Source organism: Betta splendens, chromosome 9 (assembly GCF_900634795.4).
Source record: "Betta splendens chromosome 9, fBetSpl5.4, whole genome shotgun sequence".
NCBI lineage: Eukaryota > Metazoa > Chordata > Actinopteri > Anabantiformes > Osphronemidae > Betta > Betta splendens.
In genome coordinates this window covers 20333065-20355877 of record NC_040889.2, presented here as the reverse complement: position 1 = coordinate 20355877, position 22813 = coordinate 20333065, and the positions used below count along the sequence as shown (strand labels likewise).

General features: G+C 49.4%; 1 protein-coding gene across 1 annotated transcript in view; it reads right to left on the bottom strand.

The window, feature by feature from the left end:
• ssbp2a (single stranded DNA binding protein 2a) overlaps positions 1-22813 on the bottom strand; it is a 33140-nt gene that overhangs the window by 6293 nt on the left and 4034 nt on the right. Inside the window, exons 2-4 of the mRNA XM_029162081.3 lie at positions 12043-12115; positions 9108-9169; positions 8930-9014 (exon numbers count right to left, since the gene is read on the bottom strand). Of these exons, the coding sequence (XP_029017914.1) occupies positions 8930-9014; positions 9108-9169; positions 12043-12115 (220 nt within the window). The remainder of the gene's footprint in view (positions 1-8929; positions 9015-9107; positions 9170-12042; positions 12116-22813) is intronic.

Here is a 22813-nt window from a genome sequence, read left to right as displayed (position 1 = left end):
CTTGATCACAGAGGGCCTCGCCGACTCAAATAACATTAGACAATCCACATGAAGCAGGAAAATTTCCTTTTGTCATTTTTATCCTAACAGGGAAAAACATATAACAAAAATCTATAGTTTTAAATTGGCACTGTTTAAATACTGGCAGTAAAATGCACATCAGCAAAAAATACTGTATATAATGGTAATAGCTACTGTACAAAATTAGACTTATTAAGATAAAGATGAACTAAATAAACCAAGACCTTTGTCAATTCTGGACAGCAATACTGCATCAGGTACAATAAGGGATCAACTCATGGCTTTTAAAACTACTGGACTTATATAAGCAGCCGTCTGAGCCTAAAGATTGTAAGAGCTGGCATGTGTACAGACAGGGAGTGTGTCTGCTGACTGGAGGAAGGCGTTAACGATTCACTGAACTGAACATTTATTGTTTGTTTTACTGGTAATGGCCTGGTGTTAATCAGATAAGCGTGAACTGTTATTTGAATGCGCTGAGACCTCGATGAGGACCCCTCCATTCGCTCGCTCACGGATGTGGATAATGGTGTTGATGGTGAGATCGCAGGGCTTCACCTGATGTAATTTGACCCCATCAATACAGTACAATTAGCTCGCATTAGCTACAAGCGCAGCAGGGTAATGACCACGGAGCTAATATTTACTGTATCTGGCTCCGGGTTGGACTTGGTAAAACCCTGTTAGCCGCATGTAATTAAAGAGTGACTCAAAGCTAATCTCAACATACTCAAGCACTTAACCTCTGTCAACATGAAAGGCTGGGTAATACGCCTGTCATGGACGCCCCTCATGCTTCACTGTTTACACTCTTCTGACTGACCAGAGGAACTGGTGGCTTCAGACTCAGGCCGACGTTCATCAATCTCCCACTTTCTGCCCTTCGCCGGTCGTGACTCTTCCTCCCTGTACCTTTTCGTGCGGTACAGGTCCTACATGGCTACCGGCGACGTGGCCCAAAGGTGTTTGAGATGAAACCCGAGGCGCGTGTCCTCAGATGAACACCTGCATCTCCTGGCAAATGCATTTGTTGCATCAATAATTCAGACTGCAGCCCGCTAGGAGAACGCTACGATACACCGCACATGCACCAGCAGCCGCCGCAACCTGGAAACGCGCAGTGAAGTACACGGACGCCCCGCCAAAGGGGCAGAGAGAGACCGGCGTCTGGAAAAGGTCACAGTCGCGTGTGGGTGTGGCGCTTGACACGACTTTCCAATGGCTCCGTATGAACGACAAAGAAAAAGCCTTTACTGTGAAGGGATCAAAAGACGACGCCTCCTGTAGGAAAGCCACCAATCTGCTGGAGGAACTGTAGGCATTTAAATGTAGAGCAATTACTCCACAGTTCACTACTCTGCAACCTAATCAGACTTTCTCCATAGTACATTCACACTACACTAATCCCATCAGACTAAAGGGCTCAGTAATACTTAATGAGATAAAGCACAAACTCTTTTATCCCTATATGTTTACCTATTATGCTCCTCCTAATGTGCACAAGTAATGTATGCATACTTTGTGTGTGTGTGTGTGTGTGTGTGTGTGTGTGTGTGTGTGTGTGTGTGTGTGTGTGTGCGCGTGTGTGAAGGTGGGGAGTCGTCTTCATCCAATAATTCTGAGACCGAGAGACACTCAGAGACGTGTGAGTGGAATCTCAAAAGGCTGGATCCATCTCTGCCTCTCTCTTCCGCCCTCGCTCACTGTCTCAACCTGCGTCGGCCGCTGTCTGCTTCCTCCACCCGTCTGTCTCCCGCGCTTCGCCTCTCGCACAAACCGGCTCCGTCTCGTTTTTTAATAAGAACGGGGCAGCGGCGTCTATCTGCCTCTGTCGAACGGTCGACAAATCGGAGGCTGATTATGCGAAACTGCTGCAGTAAATCCAGTGAAATGCTGCATCTGTCCGCAACGAATGTGCTGCGTGAAAACTGCACAGCTCAGATGTTTTAGGAAGTTATTCAAAGTATGAACAGTTTTCTAATATTCATATTCAGTAGGGAATTATGGACTTAGGTTTGAGTGCCACTGATGAGGAAGAACACAGTCCAGCGCTACTGAAGCCTAAACAGCCTAAATCTAAGGTATAAGGCCTCAAATCTTTAATTTAATATGACATCAATAATATTTGTAGGTCTCGAGTTACACTATGGGACAATAGGATTATGGTAACTGTTCTGTAACCACTTCTAACATTGGACACTAAATTCAATGGGGTCAAGCGTACGGTGAGACTGTAACAGGGCGGCTGATCCTGCTCCACGGGCAAATTCATGCATTTTGTATGCGGCCCGTATCCAGAGAGCCTCTGGGTGGGGGCTGGGTCACCACGCAGTCTCAAGGCCACCCCGCTTTACAGCAGGATCTCCAAATGACACGACGCACAGGAAGGAACTCCTGGTCCCTCCTCCCTCGCCCTCATTCCCGCTCCCTCTCCTCTCAAATGCCATTAGACCACTTCCTGATGAAGGGAGGGGGGGTGGAAAGAAGAGCAGCACACACACGCACATGCAAACAGTCATCAGCCGCACACACACACACACACACACACACACACACACACACACACACACACACACACACACACACACACACACACACACACACACACACACTGAAACACATTGTGCATTAGTGCATATATGGATAGACTTTACAGGACTACACATCCATCAGTCGCTGTCATGGCAGAACCACACATTCTGCAACTACAGTTTTTAACCAAACGGCCCCGAATAGCGAGGGACAGAGACAGAAGTGTGCTTGCAGTAGCACAGAATGGGAATGGGTGTGCTCCGCTTTGGACCATGTATTATTCACAGTCTCCTGTGGCGACCAGAGACGGATCAACATGCTCCGCTCTCCAATCTTCGGCCGAACCCACTTTTCAATTTCGAAGCGGACAGGCTTCGAATCCCCCTCCAGCAATCAGGGCTGCTCCGACTTAACCAAAACACGCCGCGCAGCCCGGCGCCGGGTGGAGGCTTTTACCCGGGCGCCTCGTTTCACATCTCTGCTCTTCAGTAACGAAGCCCATCGACGACAACAAGCCGAGTGCAACTAGAGTCCAACACCTGATTACCGGTTCACGGCACAAGCGTGGTTCCTCGTCATGTTCCTTAGAATTGTTAAAAGCGCATCAGTGAGTCACACTGTCGCGCTGCGTGACGAGCTCTTCATTACGATGAACCTTGTAGTTTATTGTGAGTCAAATCTCCAACACGGCCCTGAAGCTGGAAATATTCACTGGAGCGTTCAACGCACAGGAACACGGGAGAAACTTTTGCCAACAACGTCGGTGCCCAGCTGTTTTAGGACTGTTCTGTGGAGGAACTGGGAGCCATTTACTACATATACAGTAGGTTTTTCAGTAGGAGGCTGAGGACTGGAGGCTACAGACGTGCTACAGTAGGAACGTCTCAAAGTGTTTTAAAGTCTAAAACTCAGTGTCCACCGCCTCATGTTCTCAGTCCTTGGCGTTTTTGGCGACACATCAGAATTCCTACCATCATGCAGATTCTCTCTAGTGTAACATTACAGATAATTACCCGGTGAAATGGCAACACAACACTAATCTACTTGGCCTCACTGGGTGATTACAGGTAGGGTAATATCAGCTTCACAGGGGGCCTCAGCGAAGGGGGGGCCACAGGCCAGTCTTCCTTTATCACCGATGGCATTATCGACCCCTGTAAACATCTAGGCTGCGAGGAGCTGTATAATATGTGAGGTGGAGCCTTGGGCTGATGCACTGTCAGATACGCAGGCAGAGCCGAAAACGATAGCGGCTTTGGTGCTGAGGAGCAACACTTCTCTCGGCGCTATCTGGCTCGGTTCAACAACAGCGCGGGAGATAAGGGAGATGGACTGAGGAGAGTAAAGGGTCGACAGACGCGGGGAGATTTAAAAGCCCCGGCGTGGGGATGAACAGCGCAATCTGTCACGGTCGGCGACGCCGCAGATTGATGCAGAGGAGGATTCGCCCCGGACGTGCGATAAGGAGAGGATCGCGTTCGCGTTTTGCAAAATATGAAGGCGAGGTTGGAACGGTAGCGTGCTGCGCCGCATGGTGCAGGCCTGCCGATGCCGGGGGGGCACGTACCGTTCAGGGAAACACGCGGGGTTCAGATAGAACGGGTCCGTCTGTGTCAGCGCTCCTGCTTCACCCTCCTCCTCAAAACCCCCTTCACATCTACAGCTCTGACACGTCCTCTGCAATCCCGCTGACTGCTGACTGGTTTCAGACTGAACCATTTCAGCCCAGCCTCCTGCCAACCATTACGTTCAACAGAAATAATAGCAGCCACGGCCTCAGTCACAGTATACTTGACTCTCCTGCACATGGCCCCATGTCATCCGTCCGCTGGCCTCAGTTAACCCGCTCCCCCTCGCTCCCTTGCTCCCCCTCGCTCGCCCCCGTGCCCTCGTCTTTGCCCCTCCGTAAGCGCGCGTATGTCAACAGCGCATAAACACTCTGCTCTGGCGTGTCCAAACACGCATGTGACATGACTCAGCGTAACGCGCCGCTGGAAAACACACTCCTCTGAGTGCAGAGGCTAAGAGAAACAGGAAGGAGCGCGATAAGAGGACGCGAAGCGGAATGCGGGGGGACGGAGGCAGATAGAGGGACGGGGCAGCGCTCGCCGCTGCGCTCTCCTTTCGTTTTAAAGCTGGTCATAGCGATCATTTCCATCTCTGCTCAACCTATGGAAATTCCTGCTCTTTCCTCCCTGACTCGGGTCGCTCTTCATTGCCATGGCAATAGGATATTACAGTGAGTCACCTCCAAATCTCCCTCCTCCTCAACACTGCCAAGAAGGAACACGCGAGGCTGTGATAGAGAGACAGAAATATAGAAAGGGAGAGAGAGAGAGCGAGGGAGAGAGGAGAGACAGAGGAGAAGAGAGGGCTCTGTTTCCTTGGAAACAGACTAGGGGTCTCCCCAACCCCCATTGGTTCCCAACTGGATGGAATCAGCTTGTTACCCACAATGCTTGGAGCCAACACAGTCTGTGTATCTAGGTTGTCTCTGTTTCAAAAGCACACATGCACAAACACTCCTACAGGTTCTGAAACCAAATGCATGTTTGGTTTACAGACCAGGCGGTTCTGTGCTTATCCACAATCAGATCAGATCTTGTGTTGCTTTTCTGTAGTTAGTACATTGAGGAATGACTTTTTAAAACAGACTTTAATGAAAAATGAAATAATGAATAACATAAAAGGTCTGTGGGCAAAAAGGCCACCAGTTTAGAAGTTTGTTAGTGGCATCATATTCTCAAACGAATTATTCCAACAGGGGTTAGTCTGACAAAAGACGAGCAAAAGACGACTGGAGGCTAGAAACGCCTTTGCTCAGATTAGACTTGATGAAGTGTGAAGGAGTAAAGTCATCAGACATCAGGATTGTAGGGGTGGAAAACTGTATGAGCTCTAATGTTAACTGTCTCAATTTGATACAGCATCCAAATTACCAAATAATAGTATGATGTGTTGTAAGGAAATTAAATTATTACATCAAAAAACAGCAAAACGGGTCATTAGCGGGTTCAACAAAGCTACCTGTACGGATTTACCCATTTGCAGTACAATACAGCTTGTTCCTGGCGAAGCCCACATATTTATACTGTACGACGCATGTTTGACATTGTGGACAAGAGCAGATTTTTCTGTTTGTTACATATTAGCTGCACAGTAAAGACGGAGCATGTGAGCTGCACCATGCGCAAGTGAGAGCGTACGAACGCTGGAGAACGTGTGAGACGGGGCCTATTTTATCAACAGGGTGCTCCTGGAACCGCCCCCCCCCAACCGCCATGCGCCGGCCGTCCCCGGCGGTGATGCCACACAGTGATATCAGGCTCCCGCCCTCCGCTCTAACACACTGCATCCACGGTTGCAGGTCTGCTGCTGGTGCTGCAGTCCATCCAACTCGCACCCTCTGTGTTTATTCACAAACGTAGCCCTGTGCAGGCACACAAATGACATTTTCAGCTCTTGTTGCATAATCTGAGGTATCGGCTTGAGTCATACATTGATCTGTCTTTTCTTTGGGCCGAGCACAAGAACAAGGTTCGCTTTTGATCTGCGCTGTTACTCACTCATGATGGTTGTTCATGCTCACGTCACCCAACATGTTCCAGCCACAAAACCCTTTAATCTGGCCTTGATTCATCAGTGAGTCTACTAATTTTCCATCCAGCTCAAGACTTGTTTCAGTTAATAAGCACATCCTTATCTGTGGGCTGCACAGCACAACCAGTAGAACTGTTGAACGCTGATAATCTCCTGAAATCAGGAGTCAGGTATCTCTGTTGTTCATCAGCTCTGCCTCCTCCCCACGCCGCCTCTAGACAAATGGTCTCTTCAGTTGTACTGTATTATTATTACTGGAAACTGAGTGAAAGCTGAACATGTGGGTGTGTCTACTATTATTGCAAAAAATGTACCAAACATATGAACATATGAAGCATCTGTCCCTTCGTTTAGTGCAAGATTTAAAAGGGTCCTAATAACATCATGTAGTGAAACATGCTTCTAATGTGCTCAGTGTTGTTGCCATAGTGCAGGTGTTACAAGTAATTTCATGCTGCCTTAACTCGCTCTTGCTGTTTTAATTTGCTCATTCCTTTATAAAAGATCACAAAAATGTGCTGTAAATGGAGAAACTTCAATTCAACTTATTAATTATCTCAAGTCAGTGCAGAATTGCCTCAGTATGAACCCACTTGCAGAGTATTTGTACATATGCTACTGATATTACGCCGCTAATGTTGTGCAGCCTGTGAAATACCTCCACGGGTTTTCATCCTTTACAGACGCCACGTGGAGGAGCCTGAACTGACCCGTGTGGATTATGATGTTACTCTTGAAACGCAGAGAAGCTGCAGCCACTGACTTTTGTCTCTAATCGGGCCATTTCCGGCGAGAGCATAAGGATTTAAAAATAACTTGTTTTTATGACTTCATGGCCTCTCGCAAATGGAAACCGCTCATTTAGTATTGAGAACACAATTTACAAAGCACTTAACTGAACTGTAAACGGCCTTTCTGATGCCTGAAAAGCCTTGTCTGAGGATGGAAATCAATAACACTGCCTCTCTATCTTCACTTTGTTCACCAGGCTTTTTCTTTCCTTCTCTTTCAACATCGGACGACTGTATTAATGTTCTGTGAGACCAGTGTCACCCACATACACGATCCACAGGATCACAGGATCGACATGAACAACAACCACAAGCAAGTGTCGTCTGATGACACAACGCTGTTCCTCACATGTAATTGTATCTAGGAAGGTGGTTCAAACTGGGACAATTGTGCAGATCAAGCTGTGTCACAATCCCATCAATTATCCAAGGAAAGAGACACAGAGATGATGCAAACGGGCTCCTGCATCCCCCCTGCTTTAATTAGGACTTCACTCAGTAATTAGCTAACTGAAAATAATTACCATCAAAATGTCTGATTAAAATCTCCATCAGTCTCAAAGTCAGGAGGCTGAAAGAGAGACGCCGGCATCCAATAAGGTGTGCACCTCCTTTCTCCCGACGACGTCCACCGCAGTCGTCCCCACGTTGGGTTTTAATTGAGCGGCAGATACGTGGAAGGAGCCCCTGATTGGATCTGAGGAGCAGCGTCGCATCGCGACAGTTGATTGAAAGTGACCTTGGTCTAATTACAATTGGTCTAATTATAATTGTCTGATTACATCCCTGGAGGAAATGCAAGAATGAGCTGTTGTTGGTGGCCTGTGCTAATAACGCTCAGATGTATTCTGAGTTCAATACGATCTGATAAGACAGAAAAGAAAAAAACGAGATGATGCAACTGTGGCCACCTTGAAAACAATTAAATTCAATTACTGTTAATGTGTTTTTGTGTTTGTTTTTCGGTATTGAGACGTGCTTCAGACGAACAAACCACAGTAAAGCCCCCCCCCCCCACGCCGCCACACTCCCCTCGCTCGCTCCACCTCCCCCCTCTCCCGCCTGTCTGCCTCTCAGGGCTGAGGTCACGCTGCCCTCCAACTCCCTTCCTCGGAGCCAGGATGACATCATCACATAGCTGCCTCGTCCTCGGAGTGCCTATTCATCATCCCGATCATCATCGCCCGCATCAGCAGCCTCACCTGCGCGCTCGTGCGCACGTACACAAGCGCACGCGCGCCTATTGTGGGGAGATAAAGGAGGAGAGATCCCCTCCGCCGGCGTCCGCGGCGGCACGAGCCCGAAGGCGCCGGGCGCAGCGGCGCAGATAGCGGCGACAGGCGGAGGACGAACGGGGACGATCCTGCTGGTGTAGGCAGAAACCCCTGACCTGTGCACTTACAACAATACATCTCAATAAACCGCAGCGCAGACAAATGTGATGAGTCAGATTTCAGGCTGCAGAGGGAAAACAACAACATAAAAAGCAGCGGCGAGCGGGAGGCCGCCCCGCCGCCTCTCACTCGCTTCCCACGAGGGGAGGCGCGCTTCCTCTCTCTTAGTCACCAGTCAGTCAAAGCCCTGAAGGGCTCCGGCTCGGCTCGCTCCATTCTGGCTCGTGGATGGTGCAGGAGTGAACGAGGCCGTGCCTTGATGTGTGGGGAGAACGGCGGTGGAAAAAAAGCAGTTTAGTGTCAAGGAGTTTAGTGTCCAGGTTTCAGTGTGGCCTGGACCCCTCGCCTCAGAGTCTGACGTCACGTGTCGGTGGAGCCTGTGACTGTGTCGGGCTGCTTCGCCCACTCAATACACTGTCCCGCCCTCCGCCTGCTAGCACTTTGCTCACAGAGGGCAACATGCCTCGTTTTTTCAGCAGCAGAACAAAATGACAGAATAATAGAAGTGCAGTGGACACCGATGGTCCGAGGACCATCAGCTGATTTCAAGGAATGTAAAGAGAAAGAGCAGCCAGAGCCCTGAGAACTCACGTAGTCATGGAAGGCCTTGGCCTCGCTGGAGTGTTCACACGTGTCTCTTCTCTCCGGAGCGGCGCAGTACAGGTCCCAGAAAACACTAGACCCAACGGGAAAACACTGTTAGTCGCTTCATCATGTCCACTGATGGCTTCGGGTGCGAGGAGGACAACAGCAGAACCAAAGCACTCACCACCACCACGAGTGGAGGAACCCCGGAGGTTCTCCTAGTGTGATGTTCTTCTCCCATCGGATCTAGACAGAAAGAGCGAAAACAGTGATGCCTCAGAAACAAATCAAGTGGAAAACAGGCGTCCTTCACAAGGTCGGAGAGGGTGCGAGGGCATTCTAGTAACATGTGCCATTATGTCATTATGTTTTATTCTCACACCATGGATCATGAAGCGGATACTCCGTAGGTTAAGTAGCTATCTAGCACAGTCTGACAGCAACGATGACATCACCACGGATTTGGGAAACACTTGGGCCGTCGGACAAGGCCATCGATCGAAGCGTTCTGACACCTTCAACCCTTAATCAAGGTCAGAGACTGATGAGAGCCGCAGCGCCCCGAGTGGGAATGATTTATGCATCCGCTGATGTGCAAACACAGGCACATCTAAGGGGCCGAGCAGCAGCCGCGGGCAGCGCTCACATCAGACGCCGAGCTCTTTGTTTCGTCCCGTCCTCTCATGTCCCGCTCCTCGCTGACTTTTAACTCAATCTCCCGCTCGTCCTTTTTTAAATTCCGCAGCTGGAAGGTTTTACACGGGTACGAAGGCTATGAGAACAACTGCCCCACCTGCACCACAAGACTGTGAGCCAACAGGAACTGAGTCACTACTCTTTCAATCAGACCGTCCTGACCTCGGCTGCACATCAGACATAGTGACATGCCGAAGGAATGCTGGCTTTGAAGTGTTTTGTGTGTGTGTGTGTGTGTGTGTGTGTGTGTGTGTGTGTGTGTGTGTGTTGGGTCTCTGTTTATCTCAAATGCTCTTGGTCTAAGTTAGCAGTTCTTGTGAAGACGTCTCGACTCCAAGCGTTATTGGCAGCGAGCGCTTTCCCGATACGCCGTGACGGGGGAGGATTTGCGCCCTCGCGCTGCGATGGCTCAAACGGGCACAAAAGACGCGGAGCGAGCATGACATCCTTCGTTTTTCACGTCTAATTGGCTGCGGCTGAGTCCGAACGCGGGCGCCGACGGTTCAGGTCGGGACACTCTTAGCGTGCGCTCTCTTTCCTCTTTCATCTGGAAAGTGTTGGGGAAAGAAAAGAGCAGTGGCTGTGCTCACATGCCCCGTCTTCTTGTGGTCTGCCCTCCCCAGAGCTTCATCCATTTACCTTTGCCAGGATACAGCGGGACCTTCAGCATGATTATTGGCAGATGGAAGCTATGCGTTGCAGGAACTGCTACCACTGCACAGGGAAGTGACATTTAGAAGAGTCCGGCCCTCTGCTAAGTACATCAAATAAACCTAAGCTTCTTTCTTATGTTTTCTGGTTTTTGAGCTGGCTTTTTCACTTTGTATTTGGATCCAGGCACCAGGTCTTAGTTATGACTCATGATTGTGGGCTTTTGTGAATATACAGGATATTGAATTAGTGCTGGACAGTATGTGCGAAATGTATTAATGCACCAGCTTTCACTGGGCCCAGGTTCATCTAGACACAGGGGAACATAATAAAAAAGTCCTGTGTTTTTGCTGTGGCTTCTTCCCACACTGAGGTAAACACATGCCGGACCAAACTGCCCGTAGGCGTGAATGACTTACTATCACTACATGTAGGCCCTGTGATAGACTGCCGACCTGTGGACGGTTCCCCCCCGCCTCTCGCCCAGCGGCTGCTGGGATTGGCTGCAGCAGCCCCCATGGCCCTTACCAGGAAAAGCAGTTAGGATAATGGATGGACGAATCTGTCAAGTGTCATTTTAATCTGATACAGGAATTCACCTCCCGGAGCTCTGCTGGGGATTATCACGTGATGACAACAACACATAAAACCCCGGCGTCTGGCCGATAGGACAGGTTGCTGTTTGGGCGGCCCAGACATTCTGCCATTCATACAGACTTCAGGTACAAAGAAGACAGACCTTTAAGGAGTTGTGGATCACATTTACTGATAACTGCCCCAGAAGAGCCTTTTATTAGCTCGTATGCAGCTGATCAACTTCCTCATAAGTATCTAGCCTTACTTTTAAGATAATGTCCCATATCCGTACTGTAACCCAGATAACATTTGTGTAATAAAAGCCTCTCCATTATTTTGACAAGGGCTACATTCCAACACAATGTTTCCCCCTGTGTGCGTGCATATGTGCGCATAGTTATTGTTTACAATCCGTGTGTATACTTGTCGCACTCGAAGCTAATGCGTTCCCACACTTGAATGCAACACCGCCTATCCTTTTCATCTCTAACATCTGCGGAAGAGAGAGCAAGTGATATGCCAGAGAGGAAGGGGTGTCAGAGAGACAGAGGTGTGTGTGTGTGTGTGTGTGTGTGTGTGTGTGTGTGTGTGTGTGTGTGTGTGTGTGTGTGTGTGCAAACACACAGTGATGAGAACCGGTGCCAGCTGATGATGTAACCTTTTCCATCCCCCTCTCTTTTGTTCTACGCTTCCTCTGGCCGAGGTACAACAAGCCTCCAGCCACTGTCTCCTACACTGTAATTTACCGTCGCTTACGACGACGCACCAGAATCCACTGACCTCATTTTCACCACTTCACCTTTTTACCTCCTGAATTAAAGCGAAGACGAGCTCGCACCTCCGGGTGAGCATTGGAAAGATGGAGAAAGCGAGAGCAGAAGATAGTGTAAGAACGAGGACGAGGGTGAGAGTGAGGATGTGGACGGTGACGAAGGCGCAGAGCAGCTCGGGAAATGACGTGAGCTCCGGCCTGGGCACCGCGACTCCCCGCTCTGGCTCCAGCCTCACTGAACGCAACGCTAATGGTACAGAGCCCATCTGCTGCGACTAACCTGTTGGCTCAGCACCGCACGTCCAGGCTAATTCAATTAGCTGCTACACTTGCTTGACATGTGGAATGAGGGTCAGAGCGGCTCCGCGGTGGACACATTAAGTACATTGGCCGTGCTCGGTGGCACGCGAGCAGCTCGACTCACCTCTGAGAGGAAGGTCTGTGCTGACTTCTGCGCTCCCACGTGCAGCAGGTACTCGTAGACGTACAGCGCTAACCTGCACACAAAGGCAGAGGACACACGCATTAGGAGAGATGACCCGACGGTAAAGCATTCACAATGACATGGTCGTAGAGGAAAAGATGAGGGAGCCTAGTATGGAAACAAAGAGGAAACACAACCCAGCGGCTTGAGGATCACTAATCAGCCCCTAAATGCCAAGCAACAGGCGCCTCAGCCTTCTAAACTAGTCTGTCTCTTTAAAGAACAAACATGGTGGCGATAAGAGTGCGCCTGGTGGGCCCGCTCTGTACTTCGCCCCACTCCCACACCGCCGGCTGCCCATTGACTTACTGCTATGACTTTGATCGCAGTATGAATTAATTACAGGCATGATTTGTTAAACAATTCTCCTTGTGTGTCTGTGCGGGTACCTGGGAGGAGGTGGGGCGGTGATCTATGAAGGCGATCAATGAAAAGATCACAATGACTTTGGACGGCAGCCTGTTATATCACACTCTCATGTGAAACCACATTCTCATGTGAAATCGCATTCTCATGTGAAATCATATTCTCATATGAAGAGAACCGAGCGTAGCTAGTTATTGAAATACTAATTGATTATAGGCTAACTCGGCTGGAAACAGTGAATGTCTCCATGTTTATTTGTGTGTCACGCATGAAGCGTGGTTAAAGCGGGACGGCAGCCTGCTGTAGCCGAACCACCTCCACTTCTCTTATATCAAGGTAAAAATAAACTCCCCAGACAGCCATGTCTGCCTGTCTGGAGATGATGGACTGTGCACGTTTCTGCTCTGCACACAGGTCCGGTCCAGTTGTGCCCCCTCCCCTCCATCCCTTTCATCCCCGTCTCCCCCCTTTCTCCTCTTCTCTACACTGTCTGGCTCGTGCCACTTTCCTCTTTGCGTTTGCTTCTGGTCAGACGCCACGCTGGATTAACAATGTAAGGATGAAGGGAACCTCTGTTCCACCCTCGCCTCGCTCCCCCCCCTCCTCTCTCTGTGGACCCCATGGCGTGGCAGTAATGTTTAACCAAAGCGATAGAGACAGAACATTTCACAGGGACAAGGTTAACAGAACAATGAGAGGCTTGACAAAACTCTTGACACCTCGACAACTGAACATGAATAAAAGATGTGCCCGGCTTTTTTTCGGGGCACTGTACAAGTCTGAACACTTCGAAGAGCAAACGTGCTCAGTCGCTCTGTTCTGCACCGTTTTCCCGTCAGCCCCTCTAAATCTGTCACTGTCCCCCGTGAACGTCAACGTCAGCCGCGTCGGAATCAGAACCAAACGTTTTATTAGCAGTGAAAGATCTCATGTACCCGACGTGGGGCGGATGCATTCACAGCAACGGCGATGAGTCCGACAGCTGCGTGAATGAATTCATTGTGTCAGTGGGAATAAATAAAGAAATGAAAGCTTGTCCTCAGCGCATACTGGCTTGCATCCAGTCAGCGATCTATTACCGCACAAAAACACAGCCTCGCTCGGTAGCTGCCTGGAGGCAGACTGAAAGCTTTGACCTATGATTGATTTCACAGGAGAAGACGTGACCTGTGGCCTGGGTGCAGATAAAGGGGTCAGAGAAAGCGAGGAAAGAAAGGAACGATGAATAGGAAAGGGGAGAAAGGGGATTCGGTAAAAGGAGTAGAACCATTAGAGGGTGCGAGAGGAAGGAAGGCTAATGCAAGTTTTGGAGAAATGCTTCTGGCCTTAAACATGATTAAAATGCACTGAGGTCTGCAAAAACACACCCAAGTCTCTCTCTCCTGGCCTGTTTAACTCCGCACACACAGTAAAGGGTGAGCGGTAGATGGAGAAACCCCTCAACATTCAGCTTTAACTCCAAACTACTAATCACCTCAAAGATGACAGATCAGACTTTGACTTCTGCTGCTCTTCCATTGTTCACTCGCTATTTGCTCCGTTGAGTCTCCTGCTGATAAAATGCACCCAACTAGGAGTAACCTGACTGACGGGGGCGAAGCGCCGAGCGGCGATAAGGTTGGACGATTAGAGGAAGGAGGGCTGTTCAAGGTTAGGAATCCTCCAAATTTGACACATTAGAGTGGAATCATTAATCTCTGGTCATTAAATAAACTGTCGCTTTAGAATTTGAGGTAAAAGTGCCTGAAGTCAGGAGCCAATACATTTGTAATGGTTTCTGAATCCCCATTAATCCGCTCCCATTAAAGCTCGTTTGGTGCTTGCCCTTGCTGTCGGACATACACCGGCAAATTGAAGACATTTTTTATTTCCGACCTGCCTACCTTTGCAATTTTGTGTTGTAAATAAGAACCACTTTGCAATAATCACAGCTGCAACTGAGATGATTGAGGAGATCAGGTGGCTCCCGTTTCTCCTTCCCCTATCGTGTGTGTGGGTGTGTGTCGCGTGAAGTCGGGGTGATGAGTGGGTACAAGTGGAGCAGGTTGGAGCTATGGGACCCGCACCTGACCCTTGTGTCCTTCAAATGTAAGTGGGTTTGTCTTCTGTGAGTCACTTTTAATTAAACTCAGATCTGGAGCTGACCCCCTGCGCTGCTGCTACTGTGGAGCATACCGGCGAGCTCGCGTGTTGGCCTAATGAAGGCAGCAGCAGGCAGTAGGCAGCCGCGGCCAGCGTCTGCGTCGCCATGTTGCCCAGCTGCACAGAGAGGACGGCGGGAGCCAGAAGGAGGCTATGGAAGCTCACCCACGAGCTGTTTTTCCGGGCTCAGCGTTTGGGAGGGCCCAGTGGATCGCTGCTAATCAATTTACTGCCGTGGCGATCAAAGTCTGGCAAAGCTTCAAATCACAAGAGACAATGGATAGAGTGATTGGATTTGCCTCTTATGGATTAGCTTCAGATTATTTCACCCTTGTTAAAGATTAAATGGAAAAGTGATTATACTTCTGATCTGAATCTGCATGTTAATTGACATATTTACAAGACGTGCTGCTGTGCTGATGTAGTTTAACAACATGTGTCTGATCAGGAAAATCAAAGCAGACCCACAGTTAAGAGAGTGTGTCTGATCCTCTACAAATAAGAAGATAAAGTAAATGTGACAGGAAATCACCTGTCAAATAGTAGTTAGCGATGTGAGATCTCAATAGTAATAGAGACGTGATCCTCCTGTAATTGTTGCAGGCTGCGAATGTGCAGAATCAAATCCAATCAGTTCTGGGTGTTTAAGGCTAAACCAACTTTAGTATGATGACGCTGACATATTCTCATCACATTCACATAGTTCACATGGAGAACAGCACATCATTTCCATGACCGGCAGACACAGGTAGACCGCAGCTCAGGCACGTGCTCCTGTGAGGCCCAATCAAGCCTTCAGGTGAAACCTGTGAAAAATGAGACAATCCGAATGTGTCGTCCAATGCCGCGCGGCCCAAAAGCCTCAAACCCGAAACACAACCCCGCTCTCCATTTCCACCACGGAGGAAAATTACAGAATGAGAGTGAAATTTGAAAAAAAAGAAAAAAGAAAAGGGAGCGTGACGGGGTGACAGGAGTGTAGCAGCGCGAGATGAAAGAGCCTGGTGAAGAGAGGAGAGTGAGGAAGGGGGATTAGACAGAGCCGGGAAAAAAGGCAGATGGGGAGGATAGAGGTGATGGGTGCTGGTGAGTGAGCCCCGAGATGAATACTCGTGAGATCTGTAAACTTTCATATTCTAATGTTGAGGATTCTCGCCGAGCGCTGCCTCCGTTAGCCAAGCACCCTGCTGTGACCTCCTTCTGCAAATTAACACAAACCCCCGCCGCGGAAACAGCCAGGCCAAGCCAGACTGGAATCTCACCGTTCTCCAAGCGTAAAAGCAAATGACTACAAGCTGTGCTGAAACTACAACATAGAGAAATGGCAGAATGAGAGAGGAAAAGGAGTGCCGCGCCTTAAAGCGGGCGCTGGATTTCATTATACTTTTATAAATGAATTTCAATGAGTTCTGTGAGAGGTAATAACAAAGGAGAAGTAATCCCAGATTGGACTAAGTCACAGGCTGGAAGCTGAAATACTGTAATTATGTCCTAGATATGCTTACCTACTACCAAAGACAAAATTACCGCCTTAAATCGCTGCTGTGTGTTCACAGCCAAGAACAATGTTAGTAAAAGTGACACTGTGAAATATCCACAGAGAGCTGCAGCGTCTTTGAAGAACTTTGCTTCCAAGCCAGCGGATCTCTTTTCAGAATAATAAATCAATGAGGGGAAAGTCACTCCTTCAGTTATGCTACAGTCTGAGTAGAACTGTACATGAAACCTGAAGTTACCTTCAGTTGGATGAAACACATTCCCCGTTTCCAGTGCGGTGCTTTTTCTTTGCAAAGCAGTGAATTAACTTCAGGAGACACTTATGGCCTCTGTGCTAATGCTGCTTGTCTGGCGTATGTTGCCGTGATTTCTCAGACTTTGTTACGTCCTATTGTTTCCATGCGGCGTGATTTTGCAGAGCACTGCATGCGACTGACGCAACGCACACGGCGACGGCAGCAACGACGCTGTCGGAACCTGGGCGGCTTAATGGGTTCTGCAAACAGAACGCGCCGAGTCGGGCTGAGCGGAGGTGCCTCGCTGCCCCCCCCACGTGGACCAGTAGAGCCCTGGCTCTGGGGTCGACGACAACCCTGGCCCAGACAGAGAAGGGCCTGCCATAAAAAAAAAAAAAAAAAAAGGAGCGCCGCTGCCTCTGCTGAGGAAGGACAGCCCCGTGTGTGACAGCCAAACACTTTCCCTGATTAATCAAGCCTAGCAGCGGGGCTTTATGTGCCATTAGGAGCCCCGCTAAATGACTTCACTTCATTCATTAAAGTGGAGCATCCTCTGCGGGCAGCACCAGGCAGACAGACAGGCAGGCAGACAGACAGGCAGACTGTCAGACAGACAGGCAGGCAGGCAGGCAGACTGAAAGCCAGTGGTGGGGCAGTGACGAGGGGCATTGAGACATATAAACAATGACAAATATAGACCCATCACAATGCTGAATAATTCATTTCATACACGGGGCTTCAGGAAAACAACAGAGGCAAGAAACTGAAAGACATCCCAAACAACTGCGGGGATTAGAGCCTTTATCCAGCGAGGAACTTCTTCAGAAGAGATCTATTTATGAACACACCTTGTCTGGGAAAGGTGCCGCGACAGGATCATGGTCTAATCACTTTATATGGAAAACCCGGTTTTAGTGGGCTAATCCCTGATGCATTTTCATCAGGCAGAGGTCTAGCTTTAATGAATGGGAGCGGGGGACTTGGACGGCCAGGTGTGACTGGAGTCATTGTGTGGAGGCGCCCGCTTTGTTTGAGCCACGGAGTAAAAGTCCAACACGTGAGTCAAGTGTGTGACGAGAAGAGCCGGACGAGAGAGAGAGAGAGAGAGAGAGAACCGATACAATGATGGAGGGATAGGTAAAAAAGCAGGTTACCAGCAACAGGAGCCTGGAGACAAGGGAAAAAGAGAGAGATCAGGGAGAGAGAGGAGGTGGTGGTGGAGGGATGGAGAGAGCGGAAGGAGTAAATGATTAATGAAAGGAGCTGGGAGGGGCGTCGAGGGGAGGTCAGGACAGCGGCGGAGAGGAGCGGGCGTGAACGCGCCTGCTGCCGTCACACATGGTCGTGGGAGGAGGTTACACGTCCACGAGCCGCCTGAACATCAGACTGAGACTAAAAGTCTGGACTTAACGAAACCTTCCTGTGGATCAAGTGCAGAACCAAGTAGTAACGCAGACTAACTGCATGAATATGATAAGACTCCATTAGACTCATTCAACTTCTCGCTCATACCTCAACTAGTGCACGTGCCTTCAATGAATCCCCAACTGGCACTGAGCTGCGGCTCTATCACTGACTGCTTGCTGATGCATTTCTAATTGGCGTTTTTGCTGATGGTCACAAGTTAAATCTATATTCTCCATTACGCTTCGGCAGCGTCCCCCGAGGAGCCGCTAATGGCTCCTGCTAAAGGCGAAGCACTTGAACGGGAGCGATATTGGCATAAAGCAGATTCCGCCCGGCGCTGGCCGGCCTCCGCGCAGACGTCAGGCGCAGGTTCGCCGCGCGGCACAGAGTGAAAAGTTCAGCGCGGCTTTGAAGATTAACCGAACACATGTCATAATCCTGCGCGGGTGGGAAAAAAAAAAAAAAAAAAAAACAGCCGGAGGAGAGACGCTCGTCGTCAAATAAACGCTGTTTTATCTGCTCGCGTTCCTGTGTTTTGTCTCCGCTGAAATGGCCTCGCGCCGCTTTGCTGAGCAAACGTTTGCCGTAGCCTTTATCGCCCTCGCTTCCACGACACGTAGGAAACGCTCGGCGGCGCCGGGCCGGGGGAACGTTTCAGGTTCAGGAAGCGATGCCGACACGCACACAGTCACGGTCTGACGCGCTGCGTTCACAGCCGCACGGGCAGCTTCGCCGCCGCGGCCTCCTGCGAGGAGGAATTCGCCTCCAGAGGTGAAACGTCCAAAGAATGAAGCTCATATCCTGACGGAGAGGAAGGCTGCTCGGTTCTGTGGCTCACCTCCACCGAGACCTTGTGTTTACCTTTCATTAACTGGGGATCCCACAATCCTCTCCTCCCCACGCTGCCCTTGGGAAAGCCTAGTACAAGGTAAAAACAAATGCAGCAAAGCAGGCGTTTTAAAACAACAAAGACGGTCATGTGTGAGGCGTAAACGAGATGAAACTGTTTTTCTGGCGCTCTGATAGAGTCAAGTTTCCATCGAAGCAGCTTTAAAACTGTACTAAGACTGTCTAAAAACTAAAGTAAGACAGAGGGAGCATCAGCCCAGCAGTAGCTGGAGTCACTGGGTGAACAGGCCAAAGGCTGATAACAGCCAACTTATCAAGATGCTCTGACTGAGTCCAACGGTATTTGCAAACCGCCACCCTGGGCTGCGAGGACGCGGCCTTATCTGACGTGGCTGCGAACCAGCAGAGATGTAGGTTGTTTCAACAGAAATGAATGCTCATCCCTTTCCTAAGCATAGTCAGTCACTACGAAACTCCACTTTTGAGTGAAATTATCTAATCTTAAATTGCTTTTAGTGATTTAGTGTCAGGTATCGCTCTCAAAATGAAATATTATTTCTTTGCATGTTTTAGCTCTTGAATCTATGTTTTTATTGCACTATGTACAAAAAGTGTAAACCAACTATACACAAATATGCAGTCGAATGATTTCGCCCAACAAACCTGGGCCCCCGCTGTTACATTAGTGTTGATGGAATGATCAAGGTAAGTTGTGTGAGTTTAATCGTGAATATTTGACACGTGTTCCCTTCCCTGTTCTCACTTCAAGCCACGCTTTGTAGCGAGTGTCGCCAAACTTTAAGACAACGGTGGTGCCTTGTGTTTTTGCATCTGTGGGAACACGGGCCGCGTGCTGAGTGGGTGGCGTGTACCGGAGGACAGCGACTGACTCGTGGCAGCTCTGGCAGGATGCAGCGCCTCACCCACGTCTCAGCAGCTGCAATTAAGACTCCAACAGACAACACAATAAGAAGGAAGCGCCCCCCGCCCGATACGGGCACAATCAGACGCGAAGCAGTTCTTGTTCTGTCAGCAGCGCAGAGACTCCACTGTCTCAGTGAGCAGACAACAATGCCTAGGGCCGAGATAACAGGAAATGCCAGCTTATCAGTGAGAGGGAGAAACAGAGAGCTGGGGAGAAAGCACGATGGGTGAGCTCGCTGTTTACCCACGCTCTTAATGAGACTACATCCAGTCGTGTCCCTTATTACACCAAATGTCATTCACACATTCAGCCAGTAAGACTTCTCTCCGACAAACATGTAAAACGTACAAATCAAATAAAAGCGCAGGCAAATCCATCACTTTCTTAATTTGAGTTCCATTTCATTGGCTTTGATTTGTTTAGATTGAGTCACCTCTCGTGGGGAGTTTGTTTAATTTCACAGCTGAAGGAACACCAATGATTTTTAGGAGTATTTTCCTTGTTCAACTTTCTCTACAAGCTATTACAGTAAATCTTTGAATGCGACACAGCCGTATACGGCAGAATATTAAACCGCTGTTTACAGAGGGAACAGAGTTTGACAACACTTACTGATCATAGCGGGGTAATTACTATATTCTTTCAAAGTCTGCTTTTACAGGCGCCCTGGAGCGCAGGGGTGTAATGGATTGCAAGCGCCCAGGTTCCCTGCTGTGCCCTGTACAGCATGACCCAAAACAACGCACATGCTACAGATACTGTAAGACCTAGAACACTGCTTTTAAATAGAAGCAGGATAAAATTTTTTTAATAAAAATGTCTATAATTCCCAACTCCTGAAAAAGGAACCCAAACCCCGCGGTACGTAGACTTTCTACACGTGCACATCACATTGTTCGTTGACAGCAGCACGTTCAGCGCTGGAGATTCTCTTTTCCAGATTGGAAACGCTGTGAGCTCCACTTCATCCACAGCGGCACAGGAACGTGCTTCTCCTCGCGCACAGAAGCTGCTGGCTGTTGGTTTTGTGGCCTGAAACAACAGCTGTCGCCCGCTAAAGTTCCGCCAGTTGTAGTTAACGGGTTGAGTGAGTTACAATTAGCCTTCGTACACAAACGCACTGCCTGTGGACCACAGTTGGTGCAAGGACGGCTCTACTAGAGTAAATACAGGGGCTGTTCTTACGCCGCAGGAAGTGGGACGTGACGGCCTGGGACACGCTCTCCTCCTGCCAGCTCCACCGTGCGTCCAGCAGCACTGTCATTGTTTAGCTCGCACAATGCGACATTCCACAATCAGCCGCGGCCCTAACCAAACCCGGAGCGAGAGGGAGACGACCGGGAGGAATTCACTGCTCTAATCTCATAGAAGTAGAACTCCTTTTTATGGGGCTCTAATAGGCCTCTATTCTTTTGAACAACAAAGCTTCCAGATGAGATAAAAAAAACTGATACAGATGAAGGCAATCTAGGGCAATTTGGAGAAGAATGTGAGACTATTAAGACCTGCACAGAGACTCTGGGGGAAAAATAAATAAATGACTAACCATCCAGTGAAATATATCTTGCTTGAGATGAATCGTAAGCAGGAAAATGTAAAACCATTTAATCACAAAGATGCATGTGCATCTGTCGCTCGTCCGGCATCTCTGTGGTTGAGATGTGTCATTAGGTGGACCTTAAAAAGTCAGGAAGGAAGGAACTCGGACTGGATACGCTGCCCTGCAGTGAGAACAGGGGCTTCATGGGGATCAGTGGACAGACATCCTTATGCAGTCATTCATGAAGAATGAAAGCGAAGAACTCGCTGGCTTAACTTTGCTAAAAGATAAGGGACATATGAGGGTGAGACATGGAAGGAGAACTGAGGGCTATTCACACAGACAGGAACAGTAAAAGCAGTGTGTGTGTGTGTGTGTGTGTGTGTGTGTGTGTGTGTGTGTGTGTGTGTGTGTGTGCGTGCGTGCGTGCAGGAGAGAGGGATACAGAATGAGAAGCGGTGCGTCTGAAGCGGCTCCTAAGCCCGGCCGTCACGCATGCTTAACCTTGCGCTAGCGCCTGTGCGCCTGTGCGGTGCAGCTTGCATATCAATGATGGTGGAATATCAGCAGAGAAGCCTCCAACCAGCCTCCAACCAGCCTCCGCTACGCTCAGCGGACATCAGCGGCCACAGTGACACTAGTGCTCACGAGAGCAACGCGGCCACGATGCGAATGATGGATTTTGAGAATCTAAAGCGAATGAAGGACGTTACGTTGAGCACTCGCGTTGTTTACCATCAGCCATCAGCATTTACTTTGGGGCTGAGGCTCTCAGGTTGCAGGAAGTGCTCTGGCGGAGAGCGATCCTACCGTGCTGCGGTCCGGAGCAAAGCGGTGCATATTTGGTGTCACCGGGGGCAACAAACAACTTCCTGGAGAAACCACAACTGTTACCGCTAACAACCCGAACAAAGGCTGCCGGCGCGGCCCGCAGCCCCCAGGGCTCGGCCGGCGCCGCGGTACCGAAAATGGAGCCTCTGCTCTGCGTCTCGCTCTCATCCACGATGCACACATCTGAGTCCCCATCCCTAAAACAGTAAACACTGCACCGACGGGAAGAGAGCGATGATGATGTGAAGCTATGTTTCTAATTAAAAGCGGTGCATTCAGGGACACCCACTGGGTCCTAAGGGGCCTGCACCAAATGATAAACTCACTCATGTGCACCCTCTTCAGAGGGGAGCGATAAAAGCCTTTGAGGATGCTCCGCCTGCTCCTTTCTCCCTTCTTTACCACTTGCTATCTGATGCAAAGGGGAGAACTTTTTGTCACGTCGATCGTGCCTAAGCAGCCCAAGGTGTCCTGTGAGCGTGCGTTCTACACGGCCCTGCCTGCTGATTGACATGTCAGCCCCCCCCACCACCACCCACACAACACAGCTCCATAAGAGGCCACTGCTTTGATAGCAGTTCTGTGGCAAGTTCCATCTCTGGCAGCTGGGATAAGAGAGAGACTAGGAGGGATGCCAGCAGATAAAAGGAGACTTTTAACAGCCTCTATGTGTTCTGCAGGTTAAAAAGTGTTTTCTATCACAGCCTTGTCAAACTGTCATCATCGCTTTTGTCTGAAGGCAGCTTTGCATAGCCAGAAAAAAAAAGAAAAAACAGGAACATATCACAGGCCCGTGTCTTCTCCTCGTTCCTTGTAATCCCACAATGATGCTAATCTGAAAAGGCTGCGAGGGTTTAATACGGCGGCGGCTTTAAGTCGACGGCTTTCACTGACCGTCGGTGGGGACAGACAACAATA